General features: G+C 41.5%; 1 protein-coding gene across 1 annotated transcript in view; it reads right to left on the bottom strand.

Annotated features, from left to right (window-relative positions):
- LOC309549061 (solute carrier family 12 member 9-like) overlaps positions 1–21,700 on the bottom strand; it is a 338,830-nt gene that overhangs the window by 228,637 nt on the left and 88,493 nt on the right. Inside the window, exons 3-5 of the mRNA XM_082249029.1 lie at positions 19,847–19,984; positions 12,133–12,429; positions 1,907–2,014 (exon numbers count right to left, since the gene is read on the bottom strand). Coding sequence (XP_082105155.1) covers positions 1,907–2,014; positions 12,133–12,429; positions 19,847–19,984 — 543 coding nt within the window. The remainder of the gene's footprint in view (positions 1–1,906; positions 2,015–12,132; positions 12,430–19,846; positions 19,985–21,700) is intronic.

Raw genomic sequence — 21,700 nt, 5'->3', positions numbered from 1 at the left:
ATGAGATAGTCTCAGGGAATTGTGTCGGTGGTCTCGTTACCCATTATTACCCCCCCCCCATCTGTTCCCCCATACCAAGCCCTTGTACCTGCCCTCCATCATACATAGCTGTATCCCTGGTTACCATTAAGAAATGTTTACTCTTGGTCCCTTTATTGCTCAGGACTACGTCTTTTTGTTTTATTTCTTGATGATGATGGATAGAACATTTAACCTTTGGATATTAACCTGAGACCATTTTCTGCCTGTTGTATGTCTTTTTTCTTCTGATACTGGATTTTACTTATCCTTACTGTTCATATCTTATTTACCTGTGTCTTGATAGGATTACAACCTGAGAATTGGCTTTGTTCCAGTGTTATTTCTGTTTTTACAGGATCTTTTTAATAAAAAATATTGAAATATAAAGTGTGTTTGCCTGTAGTAGCATAAAGTGTTGTGGGAAGAAAATATATCTACTTAAAGTGTACCAAAAGGCATTTTTTTTTTAAATTTAGGATAGAATAAGGGAGGGTTATAACCTTCGTCAGCTTTGTTTTGTCATCTGTGTCCCATTGGGGAGATTTCCCTTCACTTATCCCATAGCCAAAACAGGAAGTGAGAGGAAATCCCTCCAAAGTGAAGGAAACCCAGTGTGTCACCAGGGTCATCAGAACTAGTGCCCCCATTAGAAGATTTGTCCTCTATTAGTGTTCTGATGTCAACCCAAAATTGTTGATTGTTTTTTACTTTTTTTTTCGCTGATAACAGTAAACGGGACAAATAGAGAGTTTGAATCATGGGGGCACTAACAACAATAACAACTGCTAGGGGTTCCAATCACTCTCCACTCTATTCAAAACTTTAAAAAAAATTATGTCTTTAGTTACAATTGAAACTAAGAATTCATGGCTGGACCCTGCCCGCTCCTGTGTCACCTAATAGATTAGTGAGGTCACTTGTCACATTGATGGGCCAATCAAGAGATGTGGCATAGGACAAGGTCAAGTTTTGACCCTATAGCTTAAGTAGATATTTGCATATTAGTGCAACCAAAGTTTAGGGGGTTTACAGAGAGCACCAGAAGAACACTGAAACTACATGCAAGTTGCTGGACGGTCCATCTACTGCTTCCCAGTGGCAGGTTACAGCACTGTCAAAGCACAGAGGTGGCATTCGGTGGTAGGCTGTCCCAGAAGGCGGAGCGTTTTTTTTTTTTTTTTCGGGTGGGCAGGCCATGGATTTACTTTGAGGGACACTATTTTTTTTATTTTTTTTTAATCAAGGATTTGTCAAAAACTTGTCTCTTATTTTTATTACTTTTTGTAATACTTTTTAGGTGAATGGATAAGTGTACTATGTACCTGATACTCATTCACATGGGGGGGTGGTATCTGGGGGCCCCCTTGTTAAAGGGGGCTTCCAGACTCCAATAAGTCCCCCGCCGCAGACCCCCACAACCACTGGCCATGTGATGGGGACAAGGGGCCTTGGGGTTGGGGAGGGGGGGCAGAACCCCAGCTGATGACTCATCGGTTGTTAAGGAAGCTGCGGCCGGCTTCCTGGGCCCATTTCTTAACAACCAGCTTACACTGGACCCTGATTGGGCCAAGCTTTGCCCAATCAGGGTGCAGAATGCACTGTGCAGCACTCAGTGCATTGCAGGGTGTTCCTCAGGACGAACGCCCTGCAAATTCGGATGTTCGGCGCAAGGCCGAACAGGCAAATGTTCTAACCGAACTCATGCTCGGGCTGAACCATTCTCCCATCCCTGATAGTGTGTTTAAGTACAACTCCACCTTTGTAGAGTAATAGTTGTATATTCATTTAACCTCATACATTGTGCAATAATTCCTGTCTGCTCAATGAGACAAATAACAAAATAAAAGACAAGAAGTACAGTCTGTGAAAGAACTACTGATGTTACCTGACATGTTGGATCCAGCCATAATCCCTGTGCAGCCATTGAACATGACAGCAAAGACTGTAGCGAAATTCATCATTTTTCCTGTAGTGTAATCTCGGGCATAGTGTGCTATAGTAAAAATATCAGATAGAATTATTTTAGGCAATACCAGACAATAAGAGACAACTGTAATATTCTTGAAGGCATTGAATACACACCTCAATAACCCTGCTAACAATCAGTTTAGTACTTTGATTTAGAACATTTTAAAACATTTAGAGCAACCAAAAATTAATCAGCTTTCAGAAGTAAAGTGAAAAAGTAAAGTAAAGAGTTTTCTTTAGATTGCTCTGGATTGTTAAATGGCATTGGTTGTTGTAATAATTTTTTGACAACTACATTTTTATATAATTTTCATAATATTTGCCCCCAGGACCACTTCTTAGTCTTATTTTCTGCTGTCCAGGCTACTGAGAGGCCTCAAAAAGTTCTAAAAGCATTGAGAAAATCTCATGTATTCCTTCAATAAGGCCATCTTTGCTTATACCAAAGGACCATAATAGTGATTGGAACTATAATCGGTCTTATCAATATTCCTCCAGAGCTGTGTGTGCTATAGAGACTAGATTGTTACCTGATCTGGCTACAAATTGCCAACAAATGACTGTTGTCCAATATATATGGGCTGCCCAAAGTAGGCCCCTGCTGTATCTGTTCACTGAATGCTGATGCAACTTACTGTGGTTTTAATGAACCCAACTTTAAGCACATCCACATCCTACATTACTACTCCCAACCACAGTACAATGGGAAAGTAGGGCTTTACAATTTTTTCCCATAGTTTTAGTTCCAGCTTAAAGTGATTGTAAAGTCGTTTTTCTTTTTTTTTTGCCAATAAAAATAACAAACATGTTATACTTACATCCTCTGTCCTGTTGGTTTTGCACAGAGTGGCCCAGATCCTCCTCTTCTCGGGATCCTCTTTGGCTCTTCTGGCCCTCCCTCCCTTTGAGTGCCCCCACAGCAAGCAGCTTGCTATGGGGGCACCCAAGCCGAGTCACAGCTCCGTGTATCCATTCAGACACGGAGCTGTGGTTCAGCCCTGCCCCCTTTCTCTCCTCATTGGCTAAATGACTTCTATTGACAGCAGCATGAGCCAATGGCACCGCTGCTGTGTCTTTGTCAATGAGGAAGGGAGTCCTGGCTGAGACAGTTGTGGACATCGCTGGATCGAGAAGAGGCTCAAGTAAGCAATAGGGGGCTGCTGTACACGGAAGGTTTTTTTATCTTAACGCATGGAATGTTTTAATCTGTTCATAACTTTCATAACCCGTTCACATACTTCACCCTATTTAACCCCTTCAATCCATATAAAAGTAGATCGTTTAAAAAAAATATATAAAAGTAGACCTTCCACTAGAAAAATTAGATTTTTTGTTACCCTAAAATTTCTTTTTTTCCGAGTTCATTAACGGGCACAGCCTTTCTTCATAATCCATGACCAAACAGGGTTCTGTAGCCCCACCTATGGGAGTAGGAAACTAGCAGGACGCCTCCTATGGGCAGTCCTTCCTGGACATAAATCCCCCTCTCTGCTATAGGCAACCCAGTCAGCCAAAAGCAGTGTCAAGGAGAAACTCTATAGAGGGGTGGGTGCTGTGTCCATCAATGAATTCAGAGAAAAATTATTAGTATTAATAAATTATTAAATATAGTATTAAAAAATCTACTTTTCTCTTACAATTGCTGATGGACACAGCCTTTCTTCATAGTCCATGACCAAACAGGGATGTCCCAAAGCAGTGCCACAACGAGGGGTGGGTAAACCAACTAAAGAAGAAAAACCATAGGGCGTGCTTGCTGGTCAGTCTGGGGTGACCACTGGATCTAGATTATCCAGCCCGTCATCTAGCCCAACTGTTAATAGAAGATCTCCGCAGGAAAAAGAGAAATTCCAGGGAAAAAATAAAAAGAGAAAGGGCTATGGGACCACAGGTCCCAGCAGAAAATCAACTATATACTCCTAAAAACACTAGGCAGAATGACTGTAGCAGAGAGAAGGTTTATACCCAGAAAGGACTGCCCATAGGATGTAATGAGTTGTATTTTTTGCTTAGTGTCCTACTCCTGTAGGTGGGGGCTATAAAACCCTATTTGGTCATGGATTATGAAAAAATGCTGTCTTTGTCCATGAACCTAAGAGAAATGTATTTTTTTAGGTTTCTTGTAAAGTCAGAAGTTTTTTTTATCCTAATGCATTCTATGCGTTAAGATAAAAACCCTTCTGTGTGCAGCAGCCCCCCTCAGCCCCCCTTATACTTACCTGAGCCCATCATTATTCAGCAATGTTGCAGGAGTGTCTAAGCTGCCTAGGACTCCCCATCTCATTGTTTGAGACAGCAGCATGGCGTGATTGGCTTCCGCTGCTGTCAATCAAAACCATTCAGCCAATCAGAAGAAAGAGAGGGGGGCGGGTTGCAGCATTGTGTCTGAATGGACACAGGGACCTGTGACTCGGCTCGGATGCCCCCATAGCAAGCTGCTTACTTTGGGGGCACTCAAAAGGAGGGAGGGTCGAGGAGAGCCGAAGAGGGACCCGAGAAGAGGAGGATCCAGGCTGCTCTGTATAAAACCAACTGCAAAGAGCAGGTAAGTATAACATGTTTGTTATTTAAAAAAAAAAATGAGACTTTACAATCACTTTAAGATTATGGGTCTTAACTGCAGTAGTCAAAGAAGTTATACATGATCCTGTAAAATAATGCAAAAAGGTTTAGCCTGGAATTCACCTTTTAAAGCACATCTAAATCCAAAAAACAAAAATGTATATGTATTAGCTTGCCATCCATTAGATGAGATGGATGCTTTCGTTTTTTTCAGTTTTTTTTTTTAATTTATTTTTACCAAGTGATCCTCCCAGCAACACAATTCCTGCCCTAGGGTGACAACACTCCTTCACCATAAAAAAAAACTAAAATGTATATATGCAGCTTACCATCTATTGGATGTGATGGCTGTCTTCTTTTTTCAGTTTTTTAAAATGTATTTTCACCTGGTGATCCTGCCAGGAACACATTTCCAGTCCAAGAGTAACAACACTTCCTCACCGTATTGTATCTATGTAGGAGTAGTGTGGTTACTCTAGGACTGCACTACAAAATACCTCCTCTTCTCCTCTTCTCCATTACAAAGGAATCAGCCTAAACATTGTCTGGCATAATAATTTTTCCCCTAAAGGGCCGGTTAATACAATGAATCGCACAGAAATAGGCTGAACTTGCACTGGACCACACCAAAAATTGTGCATGCACAACTTTTTAAAAGGCACAGCAACCAGATCATATGGTACTGCTGTACCATGGGAACCATTGCATGCAAACACACTGCATTCGTGACCTGTGTCTGGGGTATAACACTGACACCCGCTGCAGATCGGATGTGCAGTGTGTTCTGAAAGCGGTGCGGGAAACGTTTGTTGGTTTGTGTATTTAGCAGATCCGACAATAAAAATGTAGTCTATGCAATTTACTGATGTCTGAACATCATGTGTTGAAACTTTTTGACAGGTACTGCCATTCAAAAATATACCACTCCTATTTTCACAAGCCGAAAATGAATGTACCAAGTTACTAGAAATAATTATAGACTTTTCAAACCCGCAAGGAAGTATTTATATGTTCTTCTTTGAGACATGTATGAAAATAATACGTTGTAATGAATATCATAATGGACCTCATGTTCTGTTTGGAAGTATTATAATTGAATCATGTGCCCCACTATAGGAATATATATAGGAGTATTTTATCTAAAAAAAGGCTTTGAAACAGTTCATTTCTAGATCCAACAATCCATTAATAAGATCCAACGCTAAGTAAAATATGGGCTTTAAGCATGAGAGTCCACACACAGCTAGTGATGTGCATTTTAATTAAGCTGGTCACTCATGCTGCAAGTTGATATTGAACAGGCGATTGATCTGCACAGCTCTCAAAATCCATGGCTGTTACTCAAATCTAAAAGCTTTCAATGGTATTTGGTCTGCACATCATAACTCCCACATTCTTGTATCAGGGTGCATGCCTTTTATGATTACCTCCTCCTAATTTCTACAGTAATAACCCCTTGTAGATCACTAATCTTAAAAGTTAAGAACATTAGCTTCCAATGCACCGGGTTCAACATGAGATGCTAGAACCCCCATTTTGAGAACGTTCTGAACCTGTACCTATAGCTTTATTCAATAGAGAGTGCTTATTTTTAAAAGCAGTAATTCATAGCAATCTTGTTTGGTTGCTGGGAGTGATTCTACTTCGAAGTTAGTACTCTTTATTGTAAAATATTGCAAGTAATCAGCACAGGCAACTATAATATCAATGTGTATTTGAGACATAAGGAAACCAATATAAATATTAACCACTTGCCAACTGTAGGACGTCATATGACGTCCTTGGCTTGCAGTGGATATACAGTGCCTTGCGAAAGTATTTGGCGACCTTTTGCCACATTTCGGGCTTCAAACATAAAGATATAATACTGTAATTTTTTGTGAAGAATCAACAACAAGTGGGACACAATCATGAAGTGGAACTAAATTTATTGGATATTTCAAACTTTTTTAACAAATAAAAAACTGAAAAATTGGGCGTGCAAAATTATTTAGCCCCCTTAAGTTAATACTTTGTAGCGCCACCTTTTGCTGCGATTACAGCTGTAAGTCGCTTGGAGTATGTCTCTATCAGTTTTGCACATCGAGAGACTGAAATGTTTGCCCATTCCTCCTTGCAAAACAGCTCGAGCTCAGTGAGGTTGGATGGAGAGCATTTGTGAACAGCAGTTTTCAGTTCTTTCCACAGATTCTCGATTGGATTCAGGTCTGGACTTTGACTTGGCCATTCTAACACCTGGATATGTTTATTTTTGAACCATTCCATTGTAGATTTTGCTTTATATTTTGGATCATTGTCTTGTTGGAAGACAAATCTCCGTCCCAGTCTCAGGTCTTTTGCAGATTCCATCAGGTTTTCTTCCAGAATGGTCCTGTATTTGGCTCCATCCATCTTCCCATCAATTTTAACCATCTTCCCTGTCCCTGCTGAAGAAAAGCAGGCCCAAACCATGATGCTGCCACCACCATGTTTGACAGTGGGGATGGTGTGTTCAGGGTCATGAGCTGTGTTGCTTTTACGCCAAACATAGCGTTTTGCATTGTTGCCAAAAAGTTTGATTTTGGTTTCATCTGACCAGAGCACCTTCTTCCACATGTTTGGTGTGTCTCCCAGGTGGCTTGTGGAAAACTTTAAATTACACTTTTAATGGATATCTTTAAGAAATTGCTTTCTGCTTGCCACTCTTCCATAAAGGCCAGATTTATGCAGTATACGACTGATTGTTGTCCTATGGACAGAGTCTCCCACCTCAGCTGTAGATCTCTGCAGTTCATCCAGAGTGATCATGGGCCTCTTGGCTGCATCTCTGATCAGTCTTCTCCTTGTATGAGCTGAAAGTTTAGAGGGTCGGCCAAGTCTTTGTAGATTTGCAGTGGTCTGATACTCCTTCCATTTCAATATTATCGCTTGCACAGTGCTCCTTGGGATGTTTAAAGTTTGGGAAATCTTTTTGTATCCAAATCTGGCTTTAAACTTCTCCACAGCAGTATCTCGGACCTGCCTGGTGTGTTCCTTGTTCTTCATGATGCTCTCTGCGCTTTAAACGGACCTCTGAGACTATCACAGTGCAAGTGCATTTATACGGAGACTTGATTACACACAGGTGGATTCTATTTATCATCATTAGTCATTTAGGTCAACATTGGATCATTCAGTCCCCGTTCACACTGGGGCGACCTGTGAGGCGACCTGGTCGCCTCACAGGTCGCCGTAGGTCGCCTTCCATAGGGAAGCTGCGGACCCGTTCGACTTACAAAAAAGGGTCCGGAGCTTCTTTGGGGCGACCCGGAGCGACCGTCATAGACTTCAATGTTATGAACATCGGAGGTCGGAAGTAGCGTCGCTGCTATGTGTACGTGGGCCTTAGAGATTCTAGAATAAAACACAAAAAATCCTGTGCTAATAGTGAATAAAACAAGTGAACAAAAATGAATAAATGTAAAAGCAGCTGAAAACACTTGACCAATAGTAAGATCAACATTATAAAACAAAAAATAGTGCAGCGCTATCTGATATGGTGTAACCCATATTCAGCCCCTTTACTTTCAGTGCAGCAAACTCTCTCCAGAAGTTCAGTGAGGATCTCTGAATTAAAAACAAAAAATAGTGCAGTGCTATCTGATATGGTGTAACCCATAAATCAAAGTGAAACATTAAATGACATAAAAAACACAGTGAACAAAAGAGTCCATGAAGTGTGTTCCAACAATTAATAGTGAGTGGTGGTAGAACGTCCCAGAGAGGTAATGATAGACCCGAAGACTTGGAATCCAAAGGTAAAGGCAGGGGTACACCCGTGAGATGTAAGTAGCAAAATGGCAGCTTACCAGAAGCTCAGGCCTCCAACTTAATGGAATGGCGTCACACTTGACGTCGTCCGGGGCGTGGTTGTCAAGTGTGACGAAACCGGTCGGGCGGTACTGGATGCACAACTGTCACGCCCCCTAGACGCTGGCTCACATACACGTGGGACGCCGCAAACTTATGCATCGGCTTTGGAAGTTTTTTCTTGATGTGCCTGTATACCAAGCTTTTTATGTAAGTGCAATCTAAATAAAACCCTATGCCAACTTTACGGAATTACGCTATGTGCTGCTTATTTCCTTCCATATTTTATGGTACCATGTGTGGAGCTCTTATGTGATATAGAGGAATTTACCTGGATACCTGGTCCCAGGAGGAGGTGATCCATTTGGAATCATTGCTTTAGCGCATGTGGCCATTCCATTAAGTTGGAGGCCTGAGCTTCTGGTAAACTGCCATTTTGCTACTTACATCTCACGGGTGTACCACTGCCTTTACCTTTGGATTCCAAGTCTTCGGGTCTATCATTACCTCTCTGGGACTTTCTACCACCACTCACTATTAATTGGAACACACTTCATGGACTCTTTTGTTCACTGTGTTATTTATGTCATTTAATGTTTCACTTTGATTTATGGGTTACACCATATCAGATAGCGCTGCACTATTTTTTGTTTTTAATTCAGAGATCCTCACTGAACTTCTGGAGAGAGTTTGCTGCACTGAAAGTAAAGGGGCTGAATAATTTTGCACGCCCAATTTTTCAGTTTTTTATTTGTTAACAAAGTTTGAAATATCAAATAAATTTCGTTCCACTTCATGATTGTGTCCCACTTGTTGTTGATTCTTCACAAAAAATTACAGTTTTATATCTTTATGTTTGAAGCCTGAAATGTGGCAAAAGGTCGCAGAGTTCAAGGGGGCCGAATACTTTTGCAAGGCACTGTACTGGGATGATGCCTGCAGCTACAAGAATCATCCTGATTTCATAATTTTCAGCAGGCAATTCTGTTTTAGGCTGAAGTGGTTGTTCAGCCACTCAATCACTTCTGTGGGTGGAGGAGGGGGGGGGGCTCCCCCCACCTCCCGCAGTCACCTTTCCCAGGCTCTCACATGCGATTGCCGCGGTGATGGCTGCACATCCCAGAGAGAGAGAGGAACTGACATTGGGATTGATTTACTAAAACTTGAAAGTGCAAAATCTGGTGCAGCTGTGCATGGTAGCCAATCAGCTTCTAACTTCAGTTGTTTAATAAGGCTTTGGAAAAAAAAAAAAAAAAGCCTGGAAGCTGATTGGTTTCTATGCAGAGTTCCCAGATTTTGCAATCCCCCGTTTTAGTAAATCAACCTTGTTGTTACTCCCTCTCTGTGACCCCGGAAACCGGAAGTGACTTTGATTATGTCACTTCTGATTTTAGCTCTTTGTTTACCTGGCCTTTAGTGGCCAGGAAGGCAGCTGATCAGACCGATCTATGTCTGAGAAGCTGCACTGAAGGCCAGAGGATGGGACCCCAGATCTCTCAGTGAAGAGGACCTGTCATGGCCCATGCTGTCACAAGAGAGGTTGTTCATCCCTTGTGAAAGCAAAGTTATTAGAAAAAAATAGAGACATGGTAAAAAAATAATACATTTTAAAAAATTAAAATGCCTCTCCTGTTACCCTGTGCTTATGGGCAAATGCGAACACATACACAAGTCCCGTACGCATATGTAAACTGTGATCGTACCACACATGTAAGGTATCATCGCAAATGTCAAAGAAAGAGCAAAAATTCTAGTGCCAGGCCTCCTCTCTAACTCGAACTAGTAACCTGTAACAATTTTTAAAGCGTCGCCTATGGAGAATTTGCAGTTTTACAACGCATGTTAGATATGTATTTATTTGCTCAGCGTAACATCTTTTACATTTTACAAAAAGATTGGGTATTATTTTGTGTTTGCGGTTGCAAGCTACAGCTTTATTCGACAAGGCAGTACAAGAGCAATGCTGATATACAAAGCACTGTGATCCATATCAACCAATCAAAAACTATATTTCAATGATAGAACTTCTAATATATGGATACTATGGGTTATTGCACTTTTTACATCATCATCTCTTTCTACTAAATAAAACAAGTGATAATCTGAAAGCAAGCACAATCTATTGTTTGCAGTATGCTTATTTTGCTGCTACAAATGTTCTCATGCTACAGGTCAAGTCGTCTCGAGCTATGAGTGATATCAGCCTTTTTCTCTAACAAATTGATGATTACAGAATCTTTCCATTCTTTGCCAGACTCTCTCAGTGGACTCCTTTAATTTCATTTTCTTTTGACCTTTACACTGTCATAATGTAAGATTCATCAGGGAAATGAGATTTAGCTCTTTGTTCCCCAAATGCCATACAGAGGCTGGAGATGGTTCAGATACCGCAGTGTGGTTCAAAGCATTTAATCAGACGTGGATATATAAATGGAATACACAGGACTTGGACACAAAATACTCCAGTCACACTAATCAAGGCACTCGACTCACCCTTCTTATTCAAGAATCTATTTCATAATAAATTACAGCCACATTTACCAGCTACAGAGCTAGTACTAGTTAAACAGATGCATCCTCTTAATTGCTATTTTCTACAGGTCACACAATGTATCTGTAGTACAGTGGCAATCATGTACACCAATGATCTCCAAACAGCGGCCAAGGGGCCGGATGTGGCCCTTTGCTCACCTTTATTCAGCCCCTGGGGCACTATTCCTCCCACTGACACCAACAATGGGAGAGAATTCCTGTCATTGATACCAGTATTAGGACATTATTCCTCCCTCTGACACAAGCAGCAGGGCAATATTCCATCCACTGACACAAATGATGGGGCACTATTCCTCCCCCTAACACCAACAATAGGGCTCTATTCCTACCAATGATACTAATGATGGGCCACTATTCCTCCCACTGACACCAACAATGTAACACTATTCCTCCCACTGAAACCAACAATGGGACACTATGCCTCCCACTGATACCAACCACAGGGCACTATTCCTCCCACTGACACCAATGATGGGGCACTATTCCTCCCACTGACACCAATCAGGGTGAACTATTCCTCCCATTGACACCAATAATGTCGCAATATTCCTCCAACTGACACCAATGATGGGGCAATATTCCTCCAACCGACACCAACGATGGGACATTGTTTACTACAATGTTGAGGCATTTTCTACACTCACTGGCCACAGTTCAGCCCCCTCAATGTCTGAAGGACAGTAAACTTTCCCTTTGTTTAGAAAGTTTGGAGACCCCAGATCTACACAAATTGAGGAAACGAGAAACCGTAGGTGCTTTGTCTTTGGAAATCAACACAATGGTGTCACTAGAAAACTATCCACTGGAATTTTGTTATGGGCAAAACCTCGGAGGTGATTAGGATGTTCACCCCTGGAATGTGCTAACTGGAGGTATGTACTAATTGCAGCATGAGATTTTGGAGGAGAGATCAATTATTCCTAATTGATTGATCACAATAAGGATGACAGAGGGATCTTTTCAATCCAAAACACATTCAACCAAAAAAGTGTTCTTTCTCAAAAAGGCTCTTTTTTAGGGCCTGGATCTTATCAACACTTCCATCTCATATGCAGTATCTGGTTATCTTTATGTGGTTCATGCAGTAAATGGGCAGTCCTGAAGGCTCTCAGTTAACACTGGCTTTCATAAACTGGTAAACCTATTCTAGAAGAGATGTTATTTCATACAGTATGAATATTAAAAGAAAAAGTTACTTACGGTACACATTGTCCTTGAGCGTGGAAAGCTTGAAGCCAGTAAAGGTTCCATTCAAGACATGGGTAATATTGCCATCTGTAGTAATAATTGGAACAACCTTCTCCTTCACAGCAAAAAAGCTGATAAAGACAACGATCAGGACAACCATAACCACAATGAAGATGAGAAAAGTAGCCTTGGCATAGATGCTAGCACCAACCAGACAGACAAGGAGGCAGACGAGGAGTAGAGCTGTACCGTAGAGAAGTTCATACCAATAGCTCTGTGGCAAAACATGGACTCCACTTTTTTCCTGTCCTGGAAATACAACCGTATCAGTCAATATTCACCAGATCTGTGAGATCAAGTCACAATTAAAATATCTAATGTTGCCTTCTCATTCATAGTAATCCGGCAGTAGATAAGTGACTAATGCAAGCACCTCTTGATGCCTACATAAATTCTTCTTTTATTAAAATAGTCATAAACCCCAAAAAATCTGTGCTTTATCACAAGCAACAGGGACCACAGCTGTCATGGCTGAGCTAAGGCTAGACTTTCCCTTTCCCCTTATCTCCATATTGGACAATAAGAGCCATGGTCCTTGTTTCCTGTAATAAAGTGCTATTGATTTTCAAGACACAGAGGCAGCATTTGAATAAGAGTGCATCTAGGCACTGGGGGTATGTCTAATAAGGTTCCATAGCCAGATGACTATGGATTAGATGGCCACAAGTTCACTTCAACACAAGTTAGGCAACAGAAAACAAGATCTGAAAAAATAAACCATTTCCACCACAAACGTTTATCAAACAATATCTGCTAAAGCCTTCAAGCCTTTTTTTTTTTTTTTTAATTGAAGCAATATGGAGTTGTTGCCTACTGTAACCAATCATGTCACTAGAAATTTATTAGAGATGAAATCTTTCAAAGGAAACACAAAATGGGATTTCTCTGTGTGACAGCTCAATTTTTGATCTAATTTTATAACTCAACTACTTCTTTGTCTTTCTTCGGAGTCATTTAATAGGAAAGTCTTTAAAAAAAATCAAAACTTAAATTCTTACAGTATTTAACACCAGCTGTCTCTTTGCAAGTGTGTGATTTGTCTTGCAATGAAAAAAGCCATTCTCTTTTGGAGATACCATTCTATACATTTGCTTCATTGATTTGTTATTAGGCAGAAATGAGTGCATTTAGTTTAAGCAGATTAAACCCTAACTTGTAATTGAAAAGCAGGTCTTTGTAAACACGAAGGTGCATGCACAACCATGAGGTCAAGTAATTCAGAATGACGGCCATGATTTCAGGAATACACAGACCTATGCTTCTGTGGTAGTAGTGTAAAGGTACTTATAGACTAAGGGTGCTTGGGCTTGGCTCAAGCATTGAGCCAAGCCATTGCCAGATCCAGCATCTTCCATCTTATTTTTATGGAGTAAATTAATGTCTATAAAAATGAAGTGTTGGATGTGACAAGCACAGAGTATCAGTAACATTGTGGTGCTCCCTGTCTACATCACAGAAGCAGTTTACAATTGTGTAATTCAACTGCATATTTAGCTGTTAGCATAGTATTCAGTGTTACGCTCCTTTGAAAAGTCAACCACATAAAAACAGTATCTCACAAAAGTGAGTACACCCCTCACATTTTTGTAAAAATTTTATTATATCTTTTCATGTGACAAAACTCAAGAAATTACTCTTTGCTACAATGTAGTGAGCGTACAGCATATAACAGTGTAAATTTGCAGTCCCCTCAAAATAACTCAACACAGCCATTAATGTCTAAACCGCTGGCAACAAAAGTGAGTACATCCCTAAGTGAAAATGTCCAAATTGGGCCCAATTAGCCTATTTCCCTCCCCGGTGTCATGTGACTCAATAGTGTTACAAAGTCTGAGGTGTGAAAGGGGAGCAGGTGTGTTAAATTTGATGTTATCTCTCTCACACTCTCACACTGGTCACTGGAAGTTCAACATGGCACCTCATGGCAAAGAACTCTCTGAGAATCTGAAAAAAGAATTGTTGCTCTACATAAAGATGGCCTAAGCTATAAGATTATTGCCAAGACCCTGAAACTGAGCTGCAGCACAGTGGCCAAGACCATACAGTGGTTTAACAGGGCAGGTTCCACTCAGAACGGGCCTCGCCATGGTCGACCAAAGGAGTTAAGTGCACATGCTCAGCGTCATATCCAGAGGTTGTCTTTGGGAAATTGACATATGAGTGCTGCCAGCGTTGCTGCAGAGGTTGAAGGGGTGGGGGGTCAGCCTGTTAGTGCTCAGACCATACACCACACACTGCATCAAATTGGTCTGAAAAAAGGAAGCCTCTTCTAAAGATGATGCACAATAAAGCCCGCAAACAGTTTTCTGAAGACAAGCAGACTAAGGACATGGACTACTGAAACCATGTACTGTGATCTGATGAGACCAAGATAAACTTATTTGATTCAGATGATGTCAAGCGTGTGTGGCGGCAACAAGTTGAAGAGTACAAAGACAAGTGTGTTTTGCCTACAGTCAAGCATGGTGGGGAAAGTGTCATGGTCTGGGGCTGCATGAGTGCTGCCAGAACTGGGGAGCTACAGTTCATTGAGAGAACCATGAATGCCAACACGTACTGTGACATACTGAAGCAGAGCATGATCCCCTCTCTGCCAAGACTGGGCTGCAGGGCAGTATTCCAACATGATAACGACCCCAAACACACCTCCAAGACGATCCCTGCCTTGCTAAAGAAGCTGAGGGTAAAGGTGATGGACTGGCCAAGCATGTCTCCAGACCTAAACCTTATTAAGCCTCTGTGGGGCATCCTCAAATGGAAGGTGGAGGAGTGCAAAGTCTCTAACATCTACCAGCTCTGTGATGTCGTCATAGAGGAGTGGAAGAGGACTCCAGTGGCAACCTGTGAAGCACTGGTGAACTCCATGCCTAAAAGAGTTAAGGCAGTGCTGAAAAATAATGGTGGCCACACAAAATTATGACACTTTAGGCCCAATTTGGACATTTTGACTTAGGGGTGTACTCACTTTTGTTGCCAGCAGTTTAGACAATAATGGCTGTGTGTTGAGTAATTTTGAGGGGACAGCAAATATACACTGTTATACAAGCTGTACACTAACTACTTTACATAGTAGCAAAGTGTCATTTCTTCAGTGTTGTCACATGAAAAGATATAATAACATTTTTACAAAAATTTGAGGGGTGTACTCACTTTTGTGAGATACTGTACATAAGACAAATAAGTGCCCTGGCTTTCGATCAGTTATGTGTGCATAAGTTTTAATTTTTTTTTCAGTGTCTGGCCACTTTACTCACACTTGTTTAAACCAGGTTAAAAAAGCCAATCTGCCACCATGGAAAGAAAGGATCACCCGCTCTGATTGTGCAAGAGCTGTTCTTTCACTCAGCATGATTAAGGGGCAACTCAAGAGTACTGTAGCCAGAGGGCTAGCACTGGCAGCTTGGAAACTAGCACATAATAGTCAAGAAATTAGCACATAGAACAGAAGTGTCAAACTCAGTTTCATCATAGTTGACTTCAAAGGGTCAGTTGTATCTGTAGAACTATATAAATTGATCCAGGGATTTTTTTTTCTCAGAAAATAAGTGGAGGAACTCAAACATGCCCCTCCCACCCCACCGAACTGCTTCAAGCGGTGGGTGTGTCCAAATTGCACTAACAGTAAGAGGATCCTAAAGAGGCAATAGATACCAGGAGTCCATTATGTGCGAAGTTCAGGAATGTGTTTTGTACAGAGCGTAGAGTTCATGGGTGTCCCATGCGGAGTTCAGGGGTTTGCTATGTACAGAGCGTAGAGTTCATGGGTGTCTCAGAGCGTAGAGTTCATGGGTGTCCCATGCGGAGTTCAGGGGTTTGCTATGTACAGAGCGTAGAGTTCATGGGTGTCTCAGAGCGTAGAGTTCATGGGTGTCCCATGCGGAGTTCAGGGGTTTTCTATGTACAGAGCGTAGAGTTCATGGGTGTCTCAGAGCGTAGAGTTCATGGGTGTCCCATGCGGAGTTCAGGGGTTTGCTATGTACAGAGCGTAGAGTTCATGGGTGTCTCAGAGAGTAGAGTTCATGGGTGTCTCATGCGGAGTTCAGGGGTTTGCTATGTACAGAGCGTAGAGTTCAGGGGTGTGCTATGTATAGAGTGCAGGGTTAAGAAGTGTAGTACATACAGAGCTCAGGGTTTGGGTGTGCTATGCACAGTCTGCACGGTTCAGCTCTCTTTCACAGGCACGCCATCCCACACTGCACTTGTATCTCCCTTTTCCCCGCTGTGAGTGCAGGGCAGGCAGGGATCTGCAAGAGCCACTGAGAGGAAAGCTGTCCTTGTAAACACAGAAGGCTGAAAAAAATCCCTGAATGTGAGGGCCTCATGAAATGGCTCAGTGAGCTAGATTCCGCCCGAATGCCTTGTGATTGACACATGTGACATAGAAGATGGCAGCTCTGTTTCATTCATGACAGGTTTCCTTTAAAGTGACCTTGTCTAAAATGATGTTGTTACCTGTAAAGAAGAGACTGAATACCTGCCGCCCCTAAGCAACACTTCCAGGTGTTTGGATCTCCTGGGTCCCCCACAGTTAGCAATGGTTCCTCCTGCTGACTTCCACCCCACTACTCTCTTCTGTAATGACGTAGGCTGGTCAGCAGGAAGAACCGCTAAGAGCTGCAAGGGACCCAGTAGATCGAAAACTACCATAAGTGATGGTTTCCCAGCAGACTTCAGAAGATGATTTCTACTGAAAGGAATGGTGTTTGGCAGTACTCTTCTATACAGGTAACAGAAAATTTAACATTTTAGATCAATGACAGGGTTACGTAAGGCTGGGTTCACACTGATGCAAATTGGATGTGGGTTTCTCCGCATCCAATTCGCATGACAGGAGAGTGTGACGGGTTTTCAATGGAGCTGGTTCACACAGTTCCAGGGCGGCTGCGGTCTGCAGGTGAACAGATGTGCATTGACTAATAGTTACTATGTTGCCGAAAACACACAAACACAGGATATTTTGTATGTCTGCTACAGGTGGAAAACTTTATAACATTTGAAATTTTGTTTTGTATACTGTTACATAGTAGGCACAGGTAAACATATTTTCAGTTTAAATACAGTATTTATTAATTATGTATTAATATTTTGTGGTTTGCCTGTAATTCATCATTTAACAAATAAAGTTTCTTGGACTGTTTCAATCTTATGATTCTTGGACTGACAGTAGAACAAGGAGATGCTGGAAAAATCCATAGAGTTAGCCATAAGATCATTAAAAATTAAACGTACATTGCTAGAAAAACAATGGTGTACATTATTGCAAAGGAGCAAACCTGACAGCTGGGTTTCCCTATAGGAACAAAGGTTGATGGGGTTACATAATTATGGAAAGTCTAGACACATTTTAAAAAAGAGTAGGTTGTACCATCAATATGTAAGGGTACCATCAGATTGTAAGGTGTGACCAGCTTTATGGAGGATAACACACCACCGTTGTGTTGGTGAGTATTGGGTTAATTTACAGTGCTCATTCTGAGAGCCATAGGGGTTGTTGCCGCTTCCTTCTCAGTATCGTATTCATGATTGCGAGCGTCCACAGCTAGATTGGCGTGAAATGAGTGGAAAATTAGGAGTAAACAACATTTTTTAAGAAGGGACAGCGAGCCGTGATTTCCAGGAGCAGATCAGAGCTCTCTGTACTTGTGTCTTGGGGGAAAAGAGGCAGTGAGAGTGTGTTTATCTCATGCGTCTTCATCAAGGCAGAGGAATCACTGATGAGCACAGGCAGCACTAGCAACTTTTCAAATTTCACTTCAGGGAGACTTTCCTGCTCATGTAAATTGAAGAGCATCAGGGGCCCAGTAAAAGGAGCTGGCAACAAGAGAAAGAGTGAGCTGGGAGATGGGAAATGTCTGATCAAGCTCCGAATTATACAGAACATCAGACTTGTTTCATCTCTCCAAGTATGAAACCCTTGCCGTCCCTAAGGGAGTAGCAACATGTTCGAAAATCATATTCTGGGCAAGGGTTCCTGCTACCATAGAACAATGAGATTTTTAACAGTCCTTTAGGCCAATCATTATACCATTCATGTTGCAGGAAAACTGAACGGAGAGCATGCTGTATGCATTAAAATTAAAAAGAAATATTTATTTCTGAAATGAATAAATATGTATAGGTATAGAATTATTTCTCTTAAAGACCAGGGTTCTGAAAAACAGCTAGATAAAATGATATGCCCTCCTAGAAACATGGCTAGATTTAGAGAAAGAATAGTGGAAACGTTTGGCCTTTCTAATTGACTTGCACTTACAGCTAAATCATTGATGGGCAATAACTTGGCTTAAGTCTGCTGGCTAAGGGTTATACTCTGCAACCCAATAGTAGTATTTGATGGAAATCACTACACAGTCACACGCCTCCTGGGTTGAAATAAAAGTTACACTTTCAGCGGATGTATAGCAAAAAAACCTACAGCTTGGAATGAGTTAAATCAGACCATAAATAAGAGCAACAGGCTCTCCTCACCACACACCCCACAAGGGGCCTAAAATATACCTTTTCTTTGAAAAAAATTTAAAATATTACTGCCATTCCATAGATTTACAAAACAACTTGGCTTTATACTTACAGAGGGAGCATAGTGACCCTTCAGAAAGGAAGCATTGCTCTCTAGGGGATAAAAAAAAAATCACTGTTCAGAAAAGTCAGTGGTCTCCAAACTGCGGCTAGGGGCCAGATGTGGCCCTTTGCTTGCCTTTATTTGGCTCTTAAGGCAATATTCCTGCCAATGACACCAACAATGGGGCATTATTCCTCCCACGGATACCAAAAAGGGACATCATTTTTCCCACTGACACCAACAATAGGGAACTATTCCTTCCACTGACACCAAAAGTGGGACATAGTCTCTTCCACTGACACCAACAATCAGGCACTATTCCTCACACTGACACCAACAAGGGGGCTCTATTCTTCCACCTAATAACAAAGATGGGGAATAGTTTACTACCACTGGGCATAGTCCAGCCCCCTAAAGTATAACCAAAAGTAGACTGACTCTTTGTTTAAAAAGTTTGGAGACCCCCCTAAACTAAGTCAAAATAATTTGCTCCAACTTGAGCTATTCTCTAACAATCTCTAAGAATTCCCTCCTAGGAAAGTCTGCTAAAAGATAAACACACCACTTGAAGAGATATTCCACCCTATATCCACCTGTTGAAGGAGATGGGTGTTGGGCGCTAGTGCCAAAGAAATGTCCACCAAATGCAAAAACACAGATGACCAGTGGGTGCTTGCAGACATCACTTCCGGTTAGCCTGCGGTTCACCGCAGCTTCTGATCTAACCAGCTCCGTGGTTTAGCTTCCTGGATCGTCATTTCCTGGCTGCGGGACGGCCGGAACATCAAGGACTGAATCCGAGGAACAACCACTTCACGGAACATGGACTAGAGTAATTTTACATGTAAGTCACTACACTATGTTTGTTATGCAATAAAGCCTTTGCTAACTTCAAGCGGCGCATGTTTTCTTCTATTATATCCACCTGTTGAGCTAGTGGTGTGCGGTGTCTCTCATACCCTCATGCTTCACTGCTTTCTGGATCAAGCACAAGTCTGCCTGCACCCTTACATTGCTGCAAAACACCAAATTATTTACCAGTAGAGCACCTTGAGCGGCACTATAAGTGGTTTCTGAAATTGGGGTTGTATATCAAGTTCTTACCTGGTGATATTCCAAACATGGACACAATGTTTTCTACCAGACCCAGAATGTATAAGGCACTTCCACAGACATTAGCAAAAAAGAACATGATACCAATACTGCCACCAAACTCTGGTCCTAGTGCGCGACTGATCATATCTGCAAATCAGAGTTAAGGATGATATAAAGAGCTGCAAAAATAACAGGTTACAGCAACATTTGTAAAAAGGCATTGTCTAAAATATGCTACTACATACAATGGCCTTTGGTTCTCCTATTCATTGGATTCATCTTCTATACCTGAGCCCTGAGGCCTTCATTAAAATAGGACATATGTTTTTAAACCCATAAGAGGTGAGGAGTAGTATGTGGCAGGGTGCCCCCTGTTGCCCACTATTTTTGCTTTGATGATGGAGCCCATAGCAGTAGGCCTTCGCTCTAGTCCTTGGGTGAGGGAACTCCAGGTGGAAAAAATTGAAAAAAGCTACATTATACACAGACAATAAACTCCTATTCATCCAGGATCCAGGCCCTGAGGTCACCTCTTTCCATATTAGAGGAGTTCTCTATCTTTTCCGTTTTTCAAATAAACTAGGAAAAGTCCTTAATTCTTCCATTTGACCCTGTCCCAATTATAGCACAAAATATGTCCCTGTCCCTTCAGTGACAATGGGTGACAAAAATCATATACCTAAAAATACAAATACCAAACAAGGTGCCTGACTATGTTACTCTGAAACTCTTATTCCTCCTGACTCTTAGTGAAACTAAACTTAACACATGAAAGTTGTTTCCAGTAACCCCGATAGGGTAGAATTAAGGAATATCTAAACCCAACATTTCATATTCCTGTTATGTGCCTGCTGTACTATGTACCTATACTGTATGAACAAGTATCCTGTTCTTTTTGTTTTGCCTCCTTTGTGTGAAATACCTGGTGTTCCTGGTGGTCCTTCTGCCTTTCTACACTAAGCAGAACATACCATAGTCAATTCTCTAGCTATGCTGTGAACCCAGCCTGTTCTTCTTCAATGAGCAGATGACTTGTCCTGCCCCCCCTCCCCTGCTCAGCCTTTCACTTTGAAGACCAGTGTGCTGCTATTTCTCCTCCCCCAGCTCTTATGCAGCTGAGAACAAGGGGAATGTGATCACTTTTAAAAAGGGGGGAAAAGGTATTTATATTTTTTGTTTATACCTATACACAAATGTGTTGCCTTTCATTTTAAACTGAATGGGTTGTTTTACAAGGTGAAGGTTTGCAATTACTTTAACCTATTCAAAATGAGGTTGCTCCCTCTTTTTCTTTATGTACTTAGAAATGCTCAGTTTGAATTTGCTTATCCATTTTCAAACAGTTAGATAAACCAATATTGTCCTTTCTGTGGAACCACAAGACTTCCAGAATTAGCCTAGCGGTTTTTAGACAACCCAAGCAATCCGGGGGTCTCACTCTCCTTGATTTTATTTATATTTTTTTTGGTAGGGCAGCTCTCACAATTGGCTCCTAATTAACAAGGAAAATGCTTCAGTTGTGGTGGAAGCAGCAAGCTTTGAATAGTATGAGGCCTTACAGCGTGCTGTAATACACACTACAACCTAACTTCATCATGGGGAAATGTGTTTCCAATGCCAATATTCACTTCCCAGCTGGTATTTGTTTAGATACCTTCAACTACATCATGCATGAGTTTTTTTGGCTTGATTTGACAAAGACTAAGATGACTATCACTAACTTGAAATCCCTCTTACTGGTTGAGACTGGTGGAAGTACATTTGAGAATTTATAAAGCCTTGCAAATCCCAGCAATCCCATCTATAAGTGTTCAGAAGAACTGGTGCCAGGATATGGTAACTTTAGACAGTGATGACTGGAGT

The sequence above is a fragment of the Pelophylax lessonae genome (assembly GCF_965119305.1).
Source record: "Pelophylax lessonae genome assembly, chromosome: 3".
Lineage (NCBI taxonomy): Eukaryota > Metazoa > Chordata > Amphibia > Anura > Ranidae > Pelophylax > Pelophylax lessonae.
This window is presented reverse-complemented; position numbering and strand designations above follow the sequence as displayed.